The sequence below is a fragment of the Protopterus annectens genome, chromosome 5.part0, assembly GCF_019279795.1.
Source record: "Protopterus annectens isolate FY-2018-M chromosome 5.part0, PAN1.0, whole genome shotgun sequence".
Taxonomy (NCBI): Eukaryota; Metazoa; Chordata; order Ceratodontiformes; family Protopteridae; genus Protopterus; species Protopterus annectens.
This window is the reverse complement of record NC_056735.1, coordinates 1620271167-1620293506: the sequence shown is the minus strand read 5'-3', so window position 1 is coordinate 1620293506 and position 22340 is coordinate 1620271167. Positions and strand designations below refer to the sequence as shown.

The window sequence follows — 22340 nt, the reverse complement described above, 5'->3', positions numbered from 1 at the left end:
TTGGTTTTTGCTGGAGCGTTGCTTGAACTTGCTGAGGAACTTCTGAGAATGGGACTGTCTGTCTCTGAGGTATGTCTAGTCTAGTCTAATTTTTTTTGTCTTTCAGGGCTGTTGAGATTAGCAAAGCTCTGTAAAGATTACACATATTTCAGCCACAATTAAAGTGACAACCTTTGTAGAGAAATCTTACAGGATAATGTGTGTGAGTGTGCAAGTGTGTGAGGTTCCTGCAGCATTTTTAGCAGATTGTTTTATAGATATGATCACTGGTGACATTTTACAGTGTTTGATTTTTTGAAGTGCAGTTTAACTGGTTGACTGTGTTTTTCTTCTGTGTATCTGTTTTACTGTGGGGAAGGTCCAGTTTCACACTGATGTCTGGCACACTTTTTAGGAATTTGTGCTCTAGGGGAAATGTGGACAAAGAAAAGAGAAACTGATTTATAGGTTCATAGGTAGATATTAGTTCATCTGCCCTAGGGCATTTATAAGCCTAGCCAGAGTGTATTTGGCTTCCGCCTCCCTATTAGATTAGCCTACTGTGCCTCTGTAAAGTAGGTCACAGAAGGTACCCTTTTAAGATTAGTTTACTGTGCCTCTGCCTAGCAGGGACACAGGAGAGATCCCCGGGGTGAATTTGCGATTTCCCATCCACGTGTCCAGATTTTGCTTGAAGAGGGTTAGCGAGGGGCTATGTCTAACATGAATTGGGATTCTTTTCCAGAGTGAAGGGAGCCTCTGGGAAATGAATCTGTCCCTCCAGCATGTCCTATTTATTTTTGTGCTGAGGTTTAGGTCCTGGAGCGTGTAGCTCTAAGGGACTTGGATTTTTTGAGGTGGAGGATGTCCATTAATTCTGGGTTTGACATGGCTTTGTACGTCAGGCACAGATCGCCTCTGAATAGGCGGTAAGCAACTGAGTAGAGCTGGAGTTTCTTTAGTCGAGCTGCATAGGACATCTGTTTGTAGCCCATGATCCTCTTGGTGAGGTACTTTTGGGGTCTCTCCAGTTGCTGTAAGCGTCTGGTAAGGTACATCCCAAAAGGGGCATTGTAGTCAATTATGGGCCTGATGAGTGACGAGTAGAGGGGCACAATGACCTCTCTTGATCTAGATGCGAACCCTTTCGTGATAAGGTAGGCTATATAGAAGGTCTTTCTAACCACTTTGGCAATGTGATTATCAAAGGAGATATTACTATCTACGTTGGTCCCCAAATCTCTAATTACTTTTTCCGTACTTAATGGATTACCACCTATGTGGTAATTTGTGGGCACCTTGTTTTTCCCAAAGGGGATGACTATGCACTTTTTAGCATTTAGCTTGAGGCCGTGGTTCTGGCACCAAGCATCCGTCTCTGTGAGACCCTTTTGGAGGCTGCTTGTGTCAGCTGGAGATTCGATTATGGCCCCCAGTTTGCGGTCATCTGCAAACTTTGTCAGCCTTAATCCCCCCGTGTTAGCCTGAACCTCAGAGAAGTATATACCGAACAAGAGAGGTCCCAGAACTGAGCCCTGTGGGACGCCACTTGTAATTGGTTTGGATTCGGACATGGCACCTGCGATTCTGACCATGTGGGTTCTATCTCTGTAGGATCATAGGAAGTTATAAGGCTATTGGCCCTGAGGCCCTTACAAGCCTAGCCAAGAATTTAGTCCATGTTCAACAAGTCAGCACCCTATGCCACTGTCCAGCAGGGACATAGGTGGAATCCCAGGGGTGTATTTTCTGTTCCCCATCCATTTATCCAGGTTGCGCTTAAAAAGGCTTAATGAGGTATTCTGCTTTACATGAAGAGGGAGTATATTCGACAAAAGAGTGAGTCACTGGGACACATCTGTGCTGCCAGCAAGTCCTATTATGTCACAGACCAGGTTGAGGACACGTGTGCGGGTTACTGGAGTGGAGCTTGATTTGCGGATATGCAGCAGCCCCAACAGGCGTGGGGTCTGAGATTGCTTTGTATACTAGACAGAGGTCACCTCTGAGGAGTCTGTAGAAGACTGAGTATAGAGGGACAGGGCTTTTAACCTATCTGTGTAGGGTAGATATTTGTGGTCCTGAATTCTCCGGGTGGGGAGCCTCTGTGGTCCCTCCATCTGCTATATGTGCTGTGTGAAGTACATGCCCAAAGGGGTATTGCACTCAATAATGGGTCTTGTAAGGGAAGAATACAGGGATGTTATGCCTACCTTGTCCCTGGATGAGATGCCCTTACTAAGTCATGTAGAAAGCTTTCCGTACAGCGGAGGCAGTGTGGTGGTCAAAAGTCAGTTTGCTATCAACCTGGGTGGCTTAAGTCTCTCACGACTGATTGTGTGCTTAGGACCTTATTTATCAGTGTGATCATTTGTGGGGATGTCACTCCCCAAAAGGGACGATTTTATGGCATTCAGTTTGAGGCCATGTTGCTGACAGCAGTCATTTGTTTGGGTGAGACCGTCTTGGATGTCCACATCACTAGGGGAATTGATGACAGCACCCAACTTGCAGTCATCTCCAAACTTGGTCAGTCATAACCCAGTAGATTTGGCCTGCACCTCCGAGAAGTATATCCCAAACAGCAGAGGCTTCAAGACCAAGTAAGTGAATTTAAAATCTGGCATGGTCTGTTTCATCCATCTCTGCTGCTAGGACTGCAGTTGCCATGGAATCAATGCTAAACTTTCCTAGGCTTCAGCTCCTTCCCTTGTACCATAACTGCCTGTATACCATTATCCTACAGCTCTGTCAGCATCAGATTGTTAAATAGCCACCTTCTTGGATCTGTTGCTGGTAGTGCTCTTTTGGAGTGTTCTTTCTTCTTGCTTTGGGCGATTCCCCTGCTGCAGTTTCTCCCTCTTTACCAGTGGCACCATTTTTGTCTTTTGTGTATTTTTGTTGCTCTCCTGTAAGTGTTGCAGTGCTGATTGCTGTCTGAGGGATTGCTGTAGTGCTTGACTGTTTGTCTAGGTTGGAGTTTTCAGACTTCGACTTCCTCTGGTCCAACAGCCACACTCCGTGCTGGGGTCTGGAATTGGAACCCCATCTCCATTGATCCCTTAGTGCTGGTGGTGGATAACTGTAAGGTATCCCTCTTGATGCAGTCTGTTGTAGGTCTGGTCTGTAGGTGCTACGGCCTTCAGTGCTGACTGCGGCATTAATGCTAAACTGTGTTCAGGTTCTGCAGCAGTCATTGTAATGCTCTCTTCCAGACCTTGTTTTACAGGTGTTATGTCCCAGGCCCTTATTGTGGAAGTGCCTTCCCATAGAAGAGCTTCCTGTCGCAGGGACAGGCGACTGCAGAGCATTATGCAGTGCTTCTACTGTGTATCTAGGGTTAAGTCTGCTTCAAGTTCTTTTCCAGAATCTTCCTTGCTGAAGAGAGCTGCCAGGAGGAAATGTAAGAAACCACTTGATAGCCCTCTGAAGTCTCTGGAGCCACCTATTCTGTGAGTGAAGCTGAGTTTCCCATCTTGACCCTAATGCACCCAGGTTCAAGGAAGTCCTACAAATGATTCAAAAGAAGGGGATTGGTCTGTTTTATATCCCATTGGTTTTGGCAGATGCACTGTAGGAGGCCTTTCTTTCAGTGCCCTCACCATCCTAGGTGCCCCCCAATACATGTACACTCACCTCACTCACCTCACACACACATAACATGACTGCATTGTTTGCTGTGATGGCTTGAGAGGAGCTGGATGTGGCAGCTCCACTGCTTAGGCCTGACTAAAACTTTAGCCCATCAGAGTGGGAGTATTTGTCCAGGACACCATTTGTGGATTCTGTCACTGGCAGCAGCCTCAGGAGGGATGTTCATCGTGCTTACAGCTGCAGTCATAACAGATGGGTTCTTCTGCCGTCAGGCGGGTCCTCGGTCGGCCGAATTCCAAAGTCTAGGTCCGGCGTCGGTTGTCGTCGCTTCTTCCTTGACGTCAGTGCGACGTGTATAAAGGAACCAGCCAACGCCATTTTCTTCAGTCTTTCTTGCCGCGCGGTGCCAGAAGCAGTTCGCAAGTGCCGGTCGGCCAGCTCCTGAGATTACGAAAATTTGGAAACCGAAGTCTTCTTGAAAGCAAAGTACCCCATTGGGGAAACTTTTCTTGCCTCAGACCGATGTCAGACAAAGTTAATAATTGTATTTCTTGTGGGAAGCAAATACCGCATAAGGATTTCCATTCCCTCTGTATACCTTGTTTAGGCCCAGACCACGACGTCTCGGTCTGTCGCTTTTGTGCTACATTCAACAAACACACCATTAAGCGTCAGGCGGAGTTCGCCCAGCATTATTTTGGGAAAGCATTTAACTATATTATGTCGTCGGATACTCAGACTACAGTTTTGTCTAAAAAAACGCAAAGATAAGGACCGACACACTAGGTCTGCGGCCTCTACAGACACCACGCCAAAGCCGACTACACATGGTCCCGTTCTCAGCAAGGCGCCTACGCAGCCCCTGACTACCGACGACACTTCTTTGGTGGTGTCTCCTGTGCCCGAGGTCGCAGGCTCCTCTGCCCACACCCCGACTACAGATACCGAAGCCACTCTTGGCGTTGAAACTCAGAATGTGGACAGGTCCACCTCCACTCAAGGTGTCTTCAGACCTTCCTCTTCTTTCTCCATCAAGGCTTTCACTAAGTCTAAAGCAACCATGCACTCTGAGACCAGCTACACAGGGCCCATCTCCAGGCCCCATGCCTAAGAAACAGATGCTTAAAATGGCTGAGGATTTAATTACTCTTATCAGAGGTTCTCAGCCCCCACTGGACAAAAGGCCCAGAGTGGAGGAAGATTCCCCCTCCTCTGCTCAGGGCTCCATTATTTCAGAGCACTCTGATGATCAGGAACATTCTTACTCCCCCTTTGAAGACTCTGATGCGGAGGAATCCATCCCTACTGTATCCCCCCTTGAGGATTACTCATTTGGGGAAACTTTGCATACCTTAAGGGAACACTTCCACTGGGAAGGCCAAGATTATTCAGATTCCAAGAAAAGGCTTAGGGAATTTCTCTTGCTACCTCAGCACAGGCCTCTGGCTATACCTCCTGTCTTGGACATCCTAGATGATGTTTACTCGGAGGCCTGCCTTAACCCGGACTCTCTACCTCCAGCTCCAGTTAAGCCTGACAGGTACTACAGGGTTCCTGACTCACACCAATTTCTATACAAAAGCCATGCTGTTGACCCAGAAACCATCTCACAGGGCCCAAAGGGAGTTAAGGCCTCCATTGCTAGAAATCCATTACCTTCCGAGAGAGATTCCAGATCCTTAGAAAGGTGGAGAAAAAAGGTATATACCTCGGCTACCTTAACCATGAGGGCCTTAAACTGTCAGTTCCATATGCTAAAATACCAACAGTTTTTGTTATCACAATTGAAAAGTAAAATGTCACAACCTGAACAGCCAGACTTGAAGGAGTTGCAGGATTTGATGCATAGTGCAGAACAAGTGGGTAAGCATACCTTACAATGTGGTTTTGATGCTCTAGAGGCCTCATGTAGAGCTGAGGTTGCAGGATCAGTCATACGTAGGCATGCCTGGCTTGGCTGATCATGTCAAAGCTAAATTACTAGACGCCCCTCTTCAAAAGGATGTACTATTTGGTGCTAATGCTGAGGAGGTATTAAGGAAAATGGAGGAAAAGGCTAAATCAATGCAAACTGTGAAAGATTTTCTACAGGTACAACCCCCATGTTTTGGTAGAAATTGGCCTTCCAAAAACTGGTCCTTTCCTGCCACGGATAGACCCCAAAGAGGCAGATACAGGCGCCCGAGGGGCAGAGGACAATCCCAAGGAGAGGCAGGCAATGGCAAGCTCCTACACAGAGGTGGTGAGGATAACTCGCAATCTTTCAGAAAGCAAACCCAATGACTTTCCCCTTTGCATGCCAAGCAAGTCTCAAATGGCAGCCCCCTTAGGAGGAAAGCTGGCATTATTTTCAAAAAATTGGCATATTGTCACAAAGGACAAATGGATCCTGGACATTATAAACAGAGGATACAAATTCCATTTTCACACCCTTCCAAAAATGAGAGGAATGCCAAACCTGCCACACAATCCAAAGGGCAGAGGCACAATGGCAAATTACAGATCTCATAAACATGAAAGCTATTCAAGAGGTACCTATGCACGAACAAGGTCAAGGTTTTTATTCCAGGCTATTTCTGGTACCAAGGAGGGGAAAAGATTGGAGACCTATTTTGGACCTATCCATCCTAAACCCATTTCTACTCGTACCAAAATTCAAGATGCTCAATCTACAGTAACTTCTTCTCATGCTGGGCAAGGAGTCTTGGCTGGTAACATTGGACCTCAAGGAGGCATACCTGCATGTCCCAATCAGACAAAATTGCAGAAGGTACCTCAGATTTCTTGCAGGTTCAACCCATTATCAATTCTCTACATTGCCCTTTGGCTTATCTACTGCGCCCAGAGTATTCACGAAATGCCTGGCATCAATAATTGCCTACTGCAGACTTCAAGGGAAACAAGTATACCCCTATTTGTACGACTGTCTGATCCAAGCGGACAGCAAGCATATTCTTCTGAAACATCTGGCTTATGTAATAATGTTGTTGAACTCTCTGGGATACACAGTCAACAAAAAGAAATCAAGGCTAATACCCTCTCTGAAGATAATTTTCCTGGGTGCCAATTTGGACACAAACACCCAGATGGCCTACCTCACGCCAGAGAAGCAGGGGCAACTAATTCAATACTTCAGAGCACTAGCAAATTGCACCAGGCTGACTGCAAGGAAAATCCTGCAGGCTCTGGGATTCATGGCATCTTGCATCTTACTAATCCCATGTGCAAAGCTGCATATGAGGAAACTACAGTGGTACCTGAAAAACATATGGTCTCAACACAGCCACAGTTTGGAAACAATAATACCACTAATTCCATGACTGCAAAAGGAATTTCTGTGGTGGGCTCAAGCATGTCAAACAAACACAGGTCTTCCATTCAGCAAGCCTCAAGCAAATCAAGTCATCACAACAGACGCCTCGGACTACGCCTGGGGGGCGCACATGACAGATCGGTGCATTCAGGGCAAATGGTCCCAAAAGAAAAGCACCTTCACATCAATCAAAAGGAAATGCTAGCAGTAATAAATGCTATTATAGCTTTCAAGGACCTTCTACAACCAGGTCAATTATTGATAAGAACGGACAACACCACAGTTATGTGGTACATAAACAAACAGGGAGGAACACATTCTTACCCCCTATGCAGACTGGCCATGTCACTTTGGAACATGGCCATGGACTTACAAATGGAACTACAAGCACAGTACTTGCCAGGCAAGGAAAACACGCTGGCAGACAACCTAAGCAGGAATATGACAGATCCACATGAATGGAAATTGCATCCAAAAGTTTTTACAGAAATAATCCAAGAATGGGGAAGGCCAGACCTAGATCTCTTTGCCTCCCACAAAAATCATCAATTGACAAAATTCTGCTCAAGGATTTTCCATCCAAAGGCCTGGAGAATGGACGCTCTCTCTTTCAGTTGAACATCAATGACAGTTTATGCCTTCCCACCTCTTCCTCTGCTGCCCAAAGTTTTACTGAAAACCAGAGCAGACAGACCAAAGATGATTCTCATTGCTCCGGGCTGGCCAAGGCAACACTGGTACCCACTCCTGAGGAGCCTGACTCATTCCCCACCATGGACCCTGCCTCTAATGCCGCCTCTTCTGACTCAGCACAGCTTCAAAACTCTTCACAGCCAGCTAAAAACACTCAATCTAGCCACATGGAAGATTCCTTAGCATCACAACAGGCCCTACTCTCCAAGGAGGTGCAGGATGTCATTTTGGAGGCCAGAAGACCATCAACTAGAAAAGCTTATTCCGCAAAATGGAAACTGTTTTGTGTCTGGAATGAGAAAAAGGGCCAGGATCCTGGAAAACTGAATTTATCTCAAATACTACAATATTTGGCTGAGCTGCTAAGCAGTGGACTTTCATTCTCCTCCATCAAAATCCATGCCTCAGCCATTTCTGCAGAATACAACACTGATCCACCTTTATTCTCTCACCCTCTCTTAAGACAGTTCCTCAGAGGGGCTAAGAATCTAAGACCTCCAAGGAAACAACCAATACCTGCTTGGGATCTTAATTTCATTCTGGAAAAACTGACCTTGCCTCCCTTTGAGCCAGCTGCCTCATCAGATTTGCAATATTTGTCCTGGAAAACAGCTTTCCTTCTGGCTATCACCTCAGCTCGTAGAGTTTCAGAACTACAGGCTCTCATGGCTGTCCAGCCTTTTATCATCTTCCATCAGGACAGAGTTTCCTTACGAACCAACCCGTCCTTTATGCCTAAAGTGGTATCCAGGGTAGCTTTAAATCAGGCCATACATTTACCTACTTTTTATCCTAATCCTCAAAACAAAAGGGGAGAGATTACTACATTCCTTGGACATCCACAGACAACTGCGTTATTATTTGGACAGAACAAAGCCTTTCAGAAAATTAGATCAGCTCTTTGTGTCCTATGCTGTAGGAGCTCAAGGAAAGCCAATTTCCAAACGGACAATCTCAAAATGGATAGCCCACTGCGTACGCTTTTGCTATTCCTTTCATGGCAAAACTGTACCTACAGGCATTAGAACTCATTCCACCAGGGCCACAGCCACCTCTGCAGCTTTCCTCAGAGGAGTTCCTACCAAGGATATTTTGGAAGCAGCCACTTGGAGTTCTGTGCATACCTTCTCCAAGCACTACAACCTTCCATTATACTCCAAATCTAGAGCAGGCTTTGCCACTGCAGTCTTGCAGGGCATTTTGGCTCCTCCTAGTGCCTACCACCCCTTTCTTAGCTTTGGGATTCTACCCATCTGTTATGACTGCAGCTGTATGCACGATGAACATAGTACAGTTTTGTACCTACCATAAATGTAGATGTTCGAGTGCTAATACAGCTGCAGTCCAGGTTTCCCTCCCTCCTTCCCCTCTTGGGACAGGCCTATAGGCTAACACATCCTCATACATCCTGATTGGGGTATTGATTTTTGATGTATTTGCTTGCAATTACTGTATTTTGATTATATTGCACAGCATTATTACACAAATTTATGTATTGCCTTCCTTCTGGGGGCACCTGACACCTGGGGCAAGAAAAACTGAAGAAAATGGCGTCGGCTGGTTCCTTTATACCTCTGTCGCACTGACGTCAGGGAAGAAGCGACGACAACCGACGCCGGACCTAGAGTTTGGAATTCGGCCGACCGAGGACCCGCCTGAAGGCAGGAGAACCCATCTGTTATGACTGCAGCTGTATTAGCACTCGAACATCTACATTTATGGTAGGTACAGAACTGTACTTTCTTTTTCCTCAGAACCCCTGTGATTCATCCCCACCCCCAGATAAGGCATTCAACCACTTTGGTGAAAGGGACTATGCGTATATGACTGTCTTTATGGGTGCTCAGTTTCCTGGTGCAAGTAATGCGCTTTTTAAAGTTCGATGTTTGTGTCCGAAAAGTGACATGTTAACTGAAGAGCAACATCTGGCTAACCAGGTTGCAGCAAGTCTTCATTTGTCCAAGGCAAGTCAGCTCAGACTCTGGTGTGAGGGGGAGGGTAGGAACAGGATAGGTCAGGACGGTTAGGGTGGGATGAGTTGTTGCTGGGTGGTATTGAAAAGGCTGGGAACAAAGCAAAACAGTCTTTTCAATTTCTACCTTCTCAACTTTCAAGTGTTTGTACAACATAGCTGGTCTCTGTGAGCAAGGTAAGGGCCTTTTTGATTTTGTTGGCTTAAGCATGGAGGTTGAGTCTTGGGTGTTCTCTTTTGTATCGAAGAAGTTTAGGATAATGTACTTTAGTGGCACTTTATGTAGATTATGTGTTTGGAAAGACCTAGAAGTAAGGCTAGAGGATTAAAGGATGTATTTTAAAGGTAATCAGACAAAATTGTAATTTAAAAAAAAAAAAAAAAAAAAAAAAAAAGGAATAAAATTAAGTTGGTAATCTCAAGCAGGGTTTGGATCTCTTGATTGTAAGGCTTACAAGGGAGTGATAGACAACCAGGCTAGGTTGCGGCCTGGGGTTTAGATGTTGGACTCTAGTTAAGGAAGCAGAAGATTTGGTTAACAGGTTATGGTTGCTTTTGCTTTGCAAACATTATATATCGAATGTATAACAATAGTTACAAGTAATGTAGGGTAAGGAAGTTAACATGTCAGGACTGGTGAGTGAGGTTTGTGAGTAATCACAGAGCAGGGCTGGTGAGTTGAGGCCTGTGGTGGTTGAGATTTAAGACTGGAGTGGTTGCTAGACTTCATTTACATAAAATAAAGAAAAAAAGAAATTGGTAGGTGTGTTGCAACCTTCACTGGGAGTGCAGCAAGGGAGGGAAATAACCAGAGGTTTAAAAAGTAGTAAGTTAACAGATTGTTCCTTTTGTGTTGTTACGGTCGGCCTGCATATGTGCTGGAATATACTAATCCATCTATGTTAAATTTTAAAGGGAAAGATTGGTGGGAGGATTTATACCAGCACAAAGTTGGGTCAGGGCAGTTGCAGGTTCCCTCAGTAGATGTTCTTCGTGTTTCACTGTTGCAGTCATTACATTTGGGTAATCTGCTGGCAGGTTGCCCTCAGTTGGCTTGAATAACAAAGTCTTGGGTCCTGCGTCGGTTGCTGTTTCCTCTTCCATGACGTCAGGGGTATAAAACATGCTGCAGATGCCATTTTATTCAGTCTTTCTTGCCGCGCGGTACCCAAAGCAGAAGCAGTTCGCAAGTGCCGGTCGGCCGACTCCTGAAATTTTCGTATTCGAGTTTCAGAACCGAAGTCTTCAAACTAAAGCTAAGTATCCCATTGGGAACCTTTTCTTGCTCCTTACCGATGTCAGTAAAAGTTAATTGAATTACTTGTGGGAAGCAAATACCTCATAAGTATTTTCATTTGTACTGTATTCCTTGCCTAGGCCCTGATCATAACGTGCCTTTTTGTCGGTTTTGTGCTAGATTTAACCAACGCACTATTAAGCGTCTGTATATTTTTGCTTCTAAATATTTTGGTCCAAGATTTAATTATCCTGAAATGTCGTCGGTTAGCAGTCGGACTACAAAAACTTCATAAAAATGCAAAGTAAAAGAGACAGACCGTCAAGGTCCAAAACAGATGACAAAGCTTCTCCTAAGCCAGTCGTGGGTTCGCCGGTACTCGGTGAGGTGCTTTCCCAGCCCATGATACCTGCTACTTTTGAGTCGCAGGCCTTTACCGAGACCCATTCAGAGTCCGATATGCTGTGAGATTCTCAAGAGTATTGAACCCGCGGATGTCTCTCCCTTGGATGGGTCCGGAGACGCTGAGCAGGTACCGGCTTCTGAGGGTGTTTTCAGGAATCAACATTTTTATATTAAGCCAACGTCAGCAACAAAAACAAGGTCCAAAACGATTTCTGTGTCTAAAAAACTGACACACGAGCCACGTGCTCAGGCCCCTATGCCTAAAAAACAGATGATCAAAATGGCTGAGGATTTAATTACCTTGATTGGGGGTTCCCAACCCTCCCTCTTGCTAAGTGGCCTAGGCAAGGCACAGACTATGAATCTTCAGATCAGGTTTCCATTTCTTCTGATTCCACTTCTGATCAGGAATTTTCTATTCCACCCTATGAGGATTCTGATGCAGAGGAATCCATCCCATCTGCATCTCCTCCTGAGGATTACACTTTTGGAGAGAGACTGCATACTTTTAAGGGAACATTTGCACTGAGAGAGTCAGGACTTCTCTGAATCAAAAACGAGGCTTAGGGATTTCCTTCTTCCTCAGCATAGGCCTTTGGCAATACCTCCTGTATTAGACATTGTTGATGATGTGTTTCCGGAATCAAGCATGGCTTCTGATTCCCCGTCTCCGGTTCCTAATAAGCCAGACAGATATTACAGGGTTCCTGACTCCCACAAATTACTTTTCAAAAATCCTGCTGCTGGGTGTAAAGGCCTCTACAGCCAAAAATCCTACCCCTTCTGATAGAGATTCCAGGGCGCTGGATAGATGGGGTAAGAAGGTTTATACATCTGCAACCTTGGCAATCAGGGCTTTAAACTGCCTGTTTCATATGCTTAAATATCAACAGCATGTTATGGGCTTACTGAAACAGAGAATTGTTGATTTCTGATTGTGTGGAAAATAGAGTTACAGGAATTATTGCATTCAGCAGAACAGGTTGGAAAGCATACTTTGCAATGTGGTTTTGATTCCTTGGAGGTCTCTTGTAGGGCCACCGTTACTGGATCTGTGACTAGAAGGCATGCCTGGCTCAAGGAGCAAAATCTGCCTGAACAGGTTAAAGCTAAATTGTTGGATGCATCTTTGCAGCATGATACTCTTTTTGGTAATAAGGCAGAAGAGGTTTTAAAGAAAATGGAAGACAAAGCAAAATCTATGCAAACTGTAAAAGATTTCTTGCAAGTGCAGTCACCCAGGTTCAGTAGGCACTGGCCTACTAAAAATTGGTCCTTTCCTGTGTCCAACAGAGCCACTCAGGGCAAATCCAGGTGCTCAAAAGGCTTCAGATACCAATCACAGGGTTCTTGCAGATCAAGGCAATTGAGTGCCTCCACCTACAAATCTGGAGGAAACCAAGCACAAACCCTACAGTAAGCAGTCTCTATGACTTTCCTCTACCAGCACCAAGCACTTACCTTTTGGCAGCCCCCTTGGGGGGAAAGCTATGCTCAAGACAAGTGGGTATTAAACGTAGTATCCCAGGGGTACAGATTTCATTTCCATACTTTGCCAATTCCAAATGGATGGCCACATCTGCCACAAAACCAGTGGGCAGAGGCCCAGAAACAAGTTATGTCCCCCATGGATATAGGGGCTATTCAACCGGTACCAGAAAAGGAAAAAGGACAAGGTTTTTATTCAAGACTTTTCATGGTACCCAGAAAAGATTCTTGGCATCCAATACTGGACTTATCGATTCTGAACGCGTACCTGGACATTTCAAAATGCTGACTTTACAACAACTACTGCCTATACTGGAATGCTTGGTTAGTAACTCTAGACTTGAGGCATACCTGCATTTCCCAATAAGGGAATCATGCAGAAGATACCTCCGCTTCAAAGCAGGTTTTTTGCATTACCAATTCTCTGCACTGCCCTTTGTAAAGACCCTGGGCGTAGTAGATAAGCCAAAGTGCCTGGCACCAGTTACTGCATTCTGCAGAGAAAAAGCATTCAAATTTATCCTTATCTGGACGATTCTCATTCAAGCAGAGGACAAGGACACTCTTTTTCAACATCTGGCATTTGTAAAAAGGCTTCTAGCATGCCTAGGATACACTGTAAACAAAAAGAAATCACAACTGGTACCCTCGCAAATAATTACATTCCTGGGTGCAAATTTGAATACAACTGTCTAGATGGTTTTCCTCATGCCAGACAAAGGCAACAAAACCCCAGTTATCTGCAAGACAAATTCTACAGGCTTTTGGGGTTCATGGCTTCTTGCATTCTACTAATTCCATATGCGATACTGCATATGAGGAAACTTCAGTGGTACCTAAAAAGTTTATGGAGTCAACATTATCACAGCCTGGAAACTGATTTCTTTCATTCCCTGCCTACAACAGGAGTTTCTTTGGTGGGCAGAGACATGTCACCAAAACAAGGGACTGTCATTCACTCTACCCCCTGCTACCCAAACCCTAATTACAAACGCATCAGACTATGCTTGGGGTGGCCCACCTGACAGTGAGATGCATTCAGGGCAAATGGAGCCCAAACCAAATGCATCTACATATCAACCAGAAAGAGATGCTAGCTGTTCAGAATGCTCTGACGGCCTTCAAGGACTTACTTAATCCAGGACAACTTCTGATAAAGACAACTTCTGATAAAGACGGACAACACCGTAGTAATGTGGTACATAAACAAGCAGGGCGGTACACATTCCTACCCCCTTTGCAGTCTAGCCATGTCTTTGTGGAACACGACCTTGACTTACCAAATACATCTTCAAGCTCAATTCCTTCCAGGAAAGCAAAATACTCTGGCAGACGACCTAAGCAGAAATCTTATGGACCCTCACGAATGAAAACTGGTTCCACAAATCTTCAGCATGTTAACATAGAAATGGGGGAGCCCAGACATAGATTTATTTGCCTCTCCCCAAAATTATCAGCTGGACAAATTCTGCTCAAGAACTCATCACAAAAAAGCATGGAAAGCGGATGCTGTATCCTTCAGCTGGAAAAACCTATCAGTCTATGCATTTCCCCCTCTGCCTCTGCTTTCCAAGTTCTTACTAAAATTCAGACAAGAAAAAATAAAAATGATCCTGATTGCTCCGGACTGGCCCCACCAGTACTGGTACCCGCTTCTAAGGAATATGTCTCACCTTCCTCCATGGTACTTGCCTCAAATACCTCCTCTACTGTCTCAGCAGAACTATCAAATTCTGCACACTCAGATCCAAACTCTGAATCTTGCAGCATGGCTAATCAACTAATTATTCAAACACCTCTCAGTAAATCTGTGATGAATGTCATTTTGGAAGACAGAAGGCCTAGTACTAGAATCTCTTATGCTGATAAATGGAAGAGATTCTGTGCACAAGGAATAGACACAGCAAAGCCCAATATTCCTCAGATTTTACAATACCTGACTGAGTTGCTCGACAGGGGCCTAACTTTTTCTTCAATACAAATCCATGCCTCCACCATCTCGGCTCATTACAACACAGAGCCTCCCCTCTTTTCTCATCCACTGCTTAAACAGTATCTTAATGGGGCCAAAAATTTAAGGTCTCCCAGAAGAGCACCAACTCCTGCATGGGACCTCAATTTTGTGCTGGGAAAACGCACCCTGCCTCCTTTTGAACCAGCAGCTACTGCGGATATAAAATTTCTATCTTGGAAAACAGTTTTTCTTTTGGCAGTCACTTCAGCAAGAAGGGTTTCAGAACTACAGGCTGTCATGGCAGTGGAGCCTTTTATTATATTTTACCTGGACAGGGTGTCCCTCAGGACCAATCCTCCTTTTATGCCGAAGGTGGTATCCAGTGTGGCTCTTAACCAGATCATTCACCTGCCAACATTTTATCCAAATCATTCATTGGATGTACACAGACAACTAAGATCCTACTTAAATAGGGCCAAATCTCTAAGAAAGTGTGAGCAACTACTGGTAGCGTTTGTTGTAAGATCAGAGGGGAAGGCTATATCAAAGCAAACTATATTTCTAAATGGATAAGCCACTGCATTCGTTTCTGCTATTTACACCATGGTAAACCTCTGCCCAAGAGGATCAGATCACATTTCACCAGGGCTGCTTCTACTTCAGCAGCTTTTTTCAGAGGGGTCCCATCCAGAGACATTCTAGAAGCTGCTACTTGGAGCTCTGTTCACACCTTCACAAAGCATTATAATTTACCTCTCTTCTCCAAATCCAGGGCAGGCTTTGCCACTGCAGTCCTGCAGGGCCTTATAGCCACTCCTGTTGCTGTTTAGTTCCATCCTCCCATCAATAGCTTTGGGATTCTGCAACAGTGAAACACGAAGAACATAGTACAGTTGTGTACACTTATCATAAATGTAGATGTTGGAGTGTATTCACTGTTGCAGTCTGGGTTACCCACCCGCCATCCCTCTTTTCTATACCTTTTTTCTATCCTTCACTATACTCAAAAGCCTTTGTGATGTATTTGCTTTTTAGTTGAAGGTAAAGTTTATATTTCTAAAAGTGCATTTATATATATTTACTGTTTTTATTTATATAATATATATATTTGCTCCCATTTGGGGGGCACCTGACTTCTGGGGCAGGAAAAACTGAATAAAATGGCATCTGCTGCATGTTTTATACCCCTGACAACCTGGCGTCATGGAAGAGGAGACAGCAACTGACTGGTTATTCAGGCCGACTGAGGGCAGCCTGCCAGCAGATTACCCAAATGTAATGACTGCAACAGTGAATACACTTGAACATCTACATTTATGGTAAGTGTACACAACTGTACTTTAATGGCCATCCTGGGAATAATTTGCCCCTTGATCCTCAAGCAGGGCTGAGCACAGGGTTTCAAGTATTAGAAGGGAGCAACAAAAAGAAAGAGGATGAAAGTGATAGGAAGGATGAGCTGGCTCTGAAAAGAAGCATTTCAATAAATGTAAAATGGCAAACAAGGAGGAAGGTTAGGATGAGTTTAATGATGATGGTTAAATGTTTTTGCAGTGGTTAGAATGCCAAGGATTTGTTTAGGGTGATGAGATAGCTAAATACGAGTCTGATCCCAGTGAATGCGGGTTATGTAAGTTTTGCAAGTTTACTGAGACAGAGTCAACAAGCAAAGTATATGCAAGCATCAAATGACTTTGAAGGCTAGAGCAGCAGTTGGAACAGATTTTCCCCTCCCTCAAAGGCATCCTTTCAGTGCCCCATTTAATGGCACTGACCTTTTCAGGCCTCTAGTGAAAGCCACTCTGAAGGATAGTTGAAAAGGAGGGAACCCTTACAGCTGTTGGGTTAAACCTTCATGGTTATTATCATTATGTCAGTAGGTCTTCACCCTCCTTCATTTTTAAGAGGCTGCAGTAGAGTCCACATCAGAAATAGTTTTGATATGGCCAGCAGCCAAAAGAACAGCTGCCCAGACGAAACCAATATGATGGCAGTTTTCAGGGTGAATGCCAGCCCAGCAGTAGAGATGTAGAGAACAAGTAGGGATTTTCTGTCCCTCAACCAGTATTACATAATCTATCCGAGGTGTTGCACAACTGTTCCACTCTGTTGGTAGTCAGGAGTCTTCTGTTGCATTGATCAGTGTGTTCTACTATCTTCCCAACATCCTACTCCACTGGAAGTGTGCATCACTGTGAGAGATTAATAACACTCCTTTAAAAAAAGCGACAAAAAGGAATGTCCTACCAGAACACAGGAAGGTTCAGTTACTACTTTTTGGTGACACAAAATGTACACAGATCCTTGGCCCATTTCTAATGTAAGAGATCTAATCAAGTTCAACCCAAAGCACAAGTTCCAGATGACAGATATGCTGTTGATTTGCTTTCCTATCCAAAGGAGATTGAATGTGCTGTTTGAACCTACATGATCCATACCTGCACATTTGTCCTGCCAAGGCTTCAAGTAGTTTGGGGTTGGAGCCAGTGCTTATGTATTTCAGGCCTTGACCATCAGCCTGTCCGAGCCCCCCCCCCTCAAAGATTTTATTTTATTTTATAACATTTGTTTACTGGGAAAGTCCGACTGGGCAGAGCCAATTTTCAGCAGAGACCCAGGGAGAAATGCTCCAGACACATGTCTTTGGAATAGTGTGGAAGTGCATTATAGTATTGGCTGTGTTCCAGGGGCTACAAATCTTCCCTGTCTAGATGACTAGCTCATTCTTCCAGTGATGGGGAAATTATCCATGATAGGGAAATTCTGTACTCTGAATCTTGTCCTTGGTGGTAACTGTGAACTTTCCGAAGTCCCAGCTACACCTCTCATATGCCTGAAACTTTTAGGCTGCCTGATGGATACGTCATGATTTGATGATGATTCTTCCTGTGAAGCACATTCCTCCCCTAATTCAGTTGTCAGGATCTGTTACTATTTTAAGGTGTTGACAGCTCAGTACTCGTCAGTGCTTGGACTTGTGGCAGCATTGGTATTTTTCCTTGGTTGTGAGTGATGTCACTTGGGGTCCTACAATGGACCTTGGGTATACAGTAAAACCAGTATGTGGATGCCCTGTTCACTTGCATCAGCCTGTCCACAGTTTGTTACAGGTATATTTGATGGTAGGTTATGGATGCAGACTTCTCCCTTGGTGTGACCCCTTTGTCCCCCTCTGTCCTTAAAAGTCCCCTGGTGACCGTCACTATGGATGCATCAGTCCTAGGTTGGGGGCAGTTTTTAGGATGGCCTGTTAACATGTCTGGTCAGAGAGAGAAGCCCAGTCCGTGCAGCAGTAGGTGAGAGAGAGAGCCACAATGAAAACACTAGGTCATGGTATGGTACATAAGCAAAAGGGGAGCCTTTTGTACCCTTTAACAGGAAGTGATAAGAATGAGGGAGTGGGCTATTCCTCTAGTTGCATTCTGACTTGAAAACCCATGTTCCCAGAGAGGACAGCTTCTTAACCAACTGGCTCTGGAAATGGCTGATGATGCCATCCAAACAAAATGCAGCTGCAGCTTTCCTCTGATTGCTCAACCAGGTTAGTGGCCCAGGGATGCCCTTGTCCAGGAGTAGCCCTTGGTGTCTCCTTTATACCTTCCCTCATTCCTTTTGAGTCCGAAGTTTTTTTTTTCCAAGTGAAGAAAGAGTCATTGTCACAGCTCCATTTTGGCCTTCTTAAGTGTGGTTTGCCTGCTTTGGCCACACTTCCTGGAAAAGCCTTTGGTTGAGACCATTCAGAACCCTATTGTCTCATCTGTCCAGGAAGCCTCGTCCAGACTATCCATCTTCTCAAAGTGACTGCATGGTATCTCCATTCTGATGATGGCTAGGGAACCCAACCCCTTCTTAGGGTGGTCTTTTTTCCTGGCGTCTTGAAGCCTAGTTTTATTTTAGAATAACATACAGAGACAAATGGACATGTTTGTGTGGACACAGGAAAGGAATTTCTATCTCTTGTCGAAGTGTACTACCTGTTTGCATCTTTGGCTTTATATATATATATATATATATATATATATATATATATATATATATATATATATATATATATATATATATATATATATATATATATATATATATATATGTAATATACCAGTAAGGACAATATTATTTTCTGATTTTTATTTGCGCATTTAGCATTCATTCCTCCATCACCCCCCTTAAGGTTTGTACAGCAGTTTTGTGGGAGATCCTTTTTGTTAAGGCCTGTGTTAGGCAACCTGTTTCATTCACCATGGGAGCTGGGAATTTCTCTGGGTGTACCAGTTTCCTTCCATGTCTTCTAAACATGCTCCTTGATTGACTGTAGGATGCATTTACTGTTGAGTTTTTGGCTGAAAAGGTCCATGATGACCCAGTCACTTCTTAATTGAATTAAAAACTGTATTCTGGACAGTCCTTGACTGGTGGGCATTGCATTTCCTAGCATGCATCCAGTGTGTTGTACAACTTACTGCTTTCTGTACTTTACTACTCCCCTCCACCCCCAAAAAAGTGTATGCTGGGTAACCAGCTCATACTCACTGTTAGTGCTCCTGACAGGGTTGTACAGCTGGCACTAAGTGGGTGCAGTGATGTACAAGTCTGTCTGGAGGAGGAGTTATTCAGTGCGAGTGGGCTTGTGAACCATTTGAATAGATACTTGGTTTATTTGTTTTTGGAATTTAGCCCTTTCGAGTGAATGGTAAGATACCCTAGGACATTTTTATTTCGAATTTCAAGGTTTGAATTGCTGCTCAGGCAAAATTGCTCTAAATAGGACATTAGACAGACCTGCTATTGCAGTCAGTAATTATCTATGATGTTGGTTATCAAAAGTTTCAGGACATTTCTTTTCCTTGTATTTGAAAGGTAGTCCAACACCTAGTTAAGCATTCTTGTGAACCAGCTGTTTACCCCTTGATGAGCTTTTTAGTACTGTAGTGTTCACCTCCCTCCCCTACTGCTGTCCATGAACATAAGTAAAATGGTCTGAGAAGAACCGTTTCCATCAGCATGGGTTAAAAAAAAAAATAAAAAAAATTGCAGTGTGAAGTTTACTCTGTAACAGAGCTATAAGCTGCTTTTCTAGCAGAGCTGTAAGTTGACAGTGACAGGAGTTAACCCCAAGGGCTTTTTTAAACTGGAAGAGTAGTAATTTGTTTACCATTTAACAGCTGTACAGCTGTATTATGCAACTGTTAACTTTCTGCGGTGTTCACTGTTTAGGTCATAGCAGGCTATGAAAAAGCATGCAAGCGAGCTCTTGAGATTCTGCCCGATATTGTGTGCTGCTCTGCCAAGAACCTGAGAGACACTCAGGAAGTTGCATCTCTAATCAAGACTTCTGTGATGAGTAAACAGTATGGCAATGAAGATTTTCTGTCAAAACTTATAGCCGAAGCATGTGGTATGTACATTTTTTTAATTCTGATCTAAGATTTTCAACACTGTGCAACACTTTTCCTCTGTTAATGTGCATTGTTGCCTTTGCATTTTCAGTGCATTTTATTTGTGCGTGGCAAAAGAATTGTGTTCAGTTTTCCTTGGAAATCGTGTTGCAGCATACTTTTGTTGTGTGTATCCAGTCATTTGTAGATCTTCACTTTATCAAATTTCTTAATCTCTGTTATTGAAACCTGCATACGTATGTTTGTAGAGCCACCATATCCACATACACCTTTTTTTTCCCCCATTTTGTTTTTAGGCAATGTATGTATTTAAAAAAAAAAAAAAAAAAAACCACTGAACAAAAATCATTATTGTCTTGGTTAAATTGAGTAAATCATAAGTGTTGTGCAGAAAATAGGCGTTTAGATTGGTGTGCAACAGCAAAGGTGTGAGGATGAGCCCTGTAGTGTTAGAACACCAGGCAAGTAGTAACCTGAAGGTGGGCAGGTGGAAGAACTTTTAGAACGTTTGTGAGTAGTAGTTAGTTGAGAGAATGACAGGCCATTGGTTGAATAATAAGGTGTCTGGTGCAGTGCATCAGGCAAGTAGTAACTGGCTTCCTCACTGGCAGAGTAATAGAAAATCAGTAGCAGGAAAATACGAGTGGCCAAGCTTGGATTAGCATAAACAGTGAAGGTATGTCTGAGTGGAAATGTATTGGATAAGAAGATGGTGCATGTCTGGTAGAGTTTAACATAATTAATGTTTAACATAGCTTAACAGGATGAGTAAACTAATCCAGTGAAGGCCATCGTTAATATTCTGTGCATGTGTATATAATGTACAATACATGCATACACTTGAAGTCGTTCTGTGTGTGTGTGTGTGTGTGTGTGTGTGTGTGTGTGTGTGTGTGTCTCTGTAGTTGGAAAAGTCATTCAAAAGGCATGTTTATGGAAGGTGGAAGGAAGATTTAATACTCAAGCTCCACAGATTAAAGGAGTAACATGCAAACTGCTTTCAGATTGAGCCCTGGTGATGTGAGATAGAGGTGTTAACCACTGAGCTGCCATGTGACCTAGTACATGTAATGTGCTTTTCTGGTGTTCATTCCCACATATGGGTTCTACCACTTCATGTGGCATTCATCTAGTTTGAGTTTTTAAGCTGTGATATTTTTAAATCCCAAAAACATTCCAAAAGAGATTTATTTTTTCAGAATCCCCTTCGAGCATTTTGAGGGTGATCCTATTCTTCACAATTTTTCTTTTGCTTCAACTTTGCTAATCAAAACCAAGTAAAGAAAGGAGAACATACCTTCATTAATGAGTTGTATAGTTTAGTGAAAATTTAGTATAATGTACTTGCATCACTTTTTCTATAAATATTGGACAATATTTACCTTTCTGTTCTTTTGTCACCACCGTCTAGTAAAAGTCAGTTAACTAGATTTGCAAACGGAGAAAAGGAAACCTATTATCTCATTAATCATCCAGAGTTCCTCAGGTGTTTCACCGTGGTTCTGATCCATGAATGTGCTTCTGTGGTGCATTAATAACCGGTTTCCTTCCTATCCACCTTAATCATATCTAATAGGTGGGCATCTGTTTCAGCATTGCAATACTGCATTTATTTCCATAGCTTATGAACCTTTTTTTGCATCATACTTTTTTGCATTCTTATTTTTCTTAACCAGCTCCTGAGACTCTGCATTTCCATTCTCACCTTCATTCATTAACTTAAAAATCAGGTGAATAACTGAAAGAGACATAACTGCGCACACTCCATTAGAGTGTTGAACCATAACCAGCACTCCTTGAAACCTGTCATCTAAACTGAAATAATAAGAAAAAAAGTCCAGAAGTGCAGTGCCTGGAAAGTAGCATGTTGATAGATACGTTTTAAAATCATTTTTATTTTTGTATTGGCCAACACAACTCATTAGGTTCCCCATCCCTGCCACTTGTGTAACTTCATAGCATTTCCTAAAGTATCTCATCTGTTGTCACTCTTCACTCTTTGCTGTTTACACATATTTAAAAAAAAACAGTGCATCTGTAAATCTTGCATGTTAAGTGGTATCCTTTTCATAACTGGCGGTCCATAGCCATGCACAAACCGTGGATGGTAATAATTGATCAGAATTATTTTCAAGTTGGCATTTCAGGACTGCTGCTTTATTAACTCCAAATGCTAACAGAACAATCAAACTTCAAAAACAAAATAACAAAGAACCACCACGGACAGTCAACACATATATATTTAATTAAAAGACTGAATATGCTCATTGCAATAGGAGGAACTTCATCGGAGTAAAGCACAGCACAAA

General features: G+C 43.4%; 1 protein-coding gene across 3 annotated transcripts in view; it reads left to right on the top strand.

Annotated features, from left to right (window-relative positions):
• CCT8 (chaperonin containing TCP1 subunit 8) overlaps window positions 1-22340 on the top strand; it is a 1023638-nt gene that overhangs the window by 82865 nt on the left and 918433 nt on the right. For all 3 annotated transcript variants that reach the window (XM_044071397.1, XM_044071395.1, XM_044071396.1), the window contains exons 4-5: window positions 1-69; window positions 19850-20030. The exon at window positions 1-69 is cut by the window's left edge and continues 81 nt beyond it. In XM_044071397.1, the coding sequence (XP_043927332.1) occupies window positions 1-69; window positions 19850-20030 (250 nt within the window). The remainder of the gene's footprint in view (window positions 70-19849; window positions 20031-22340) is intronic.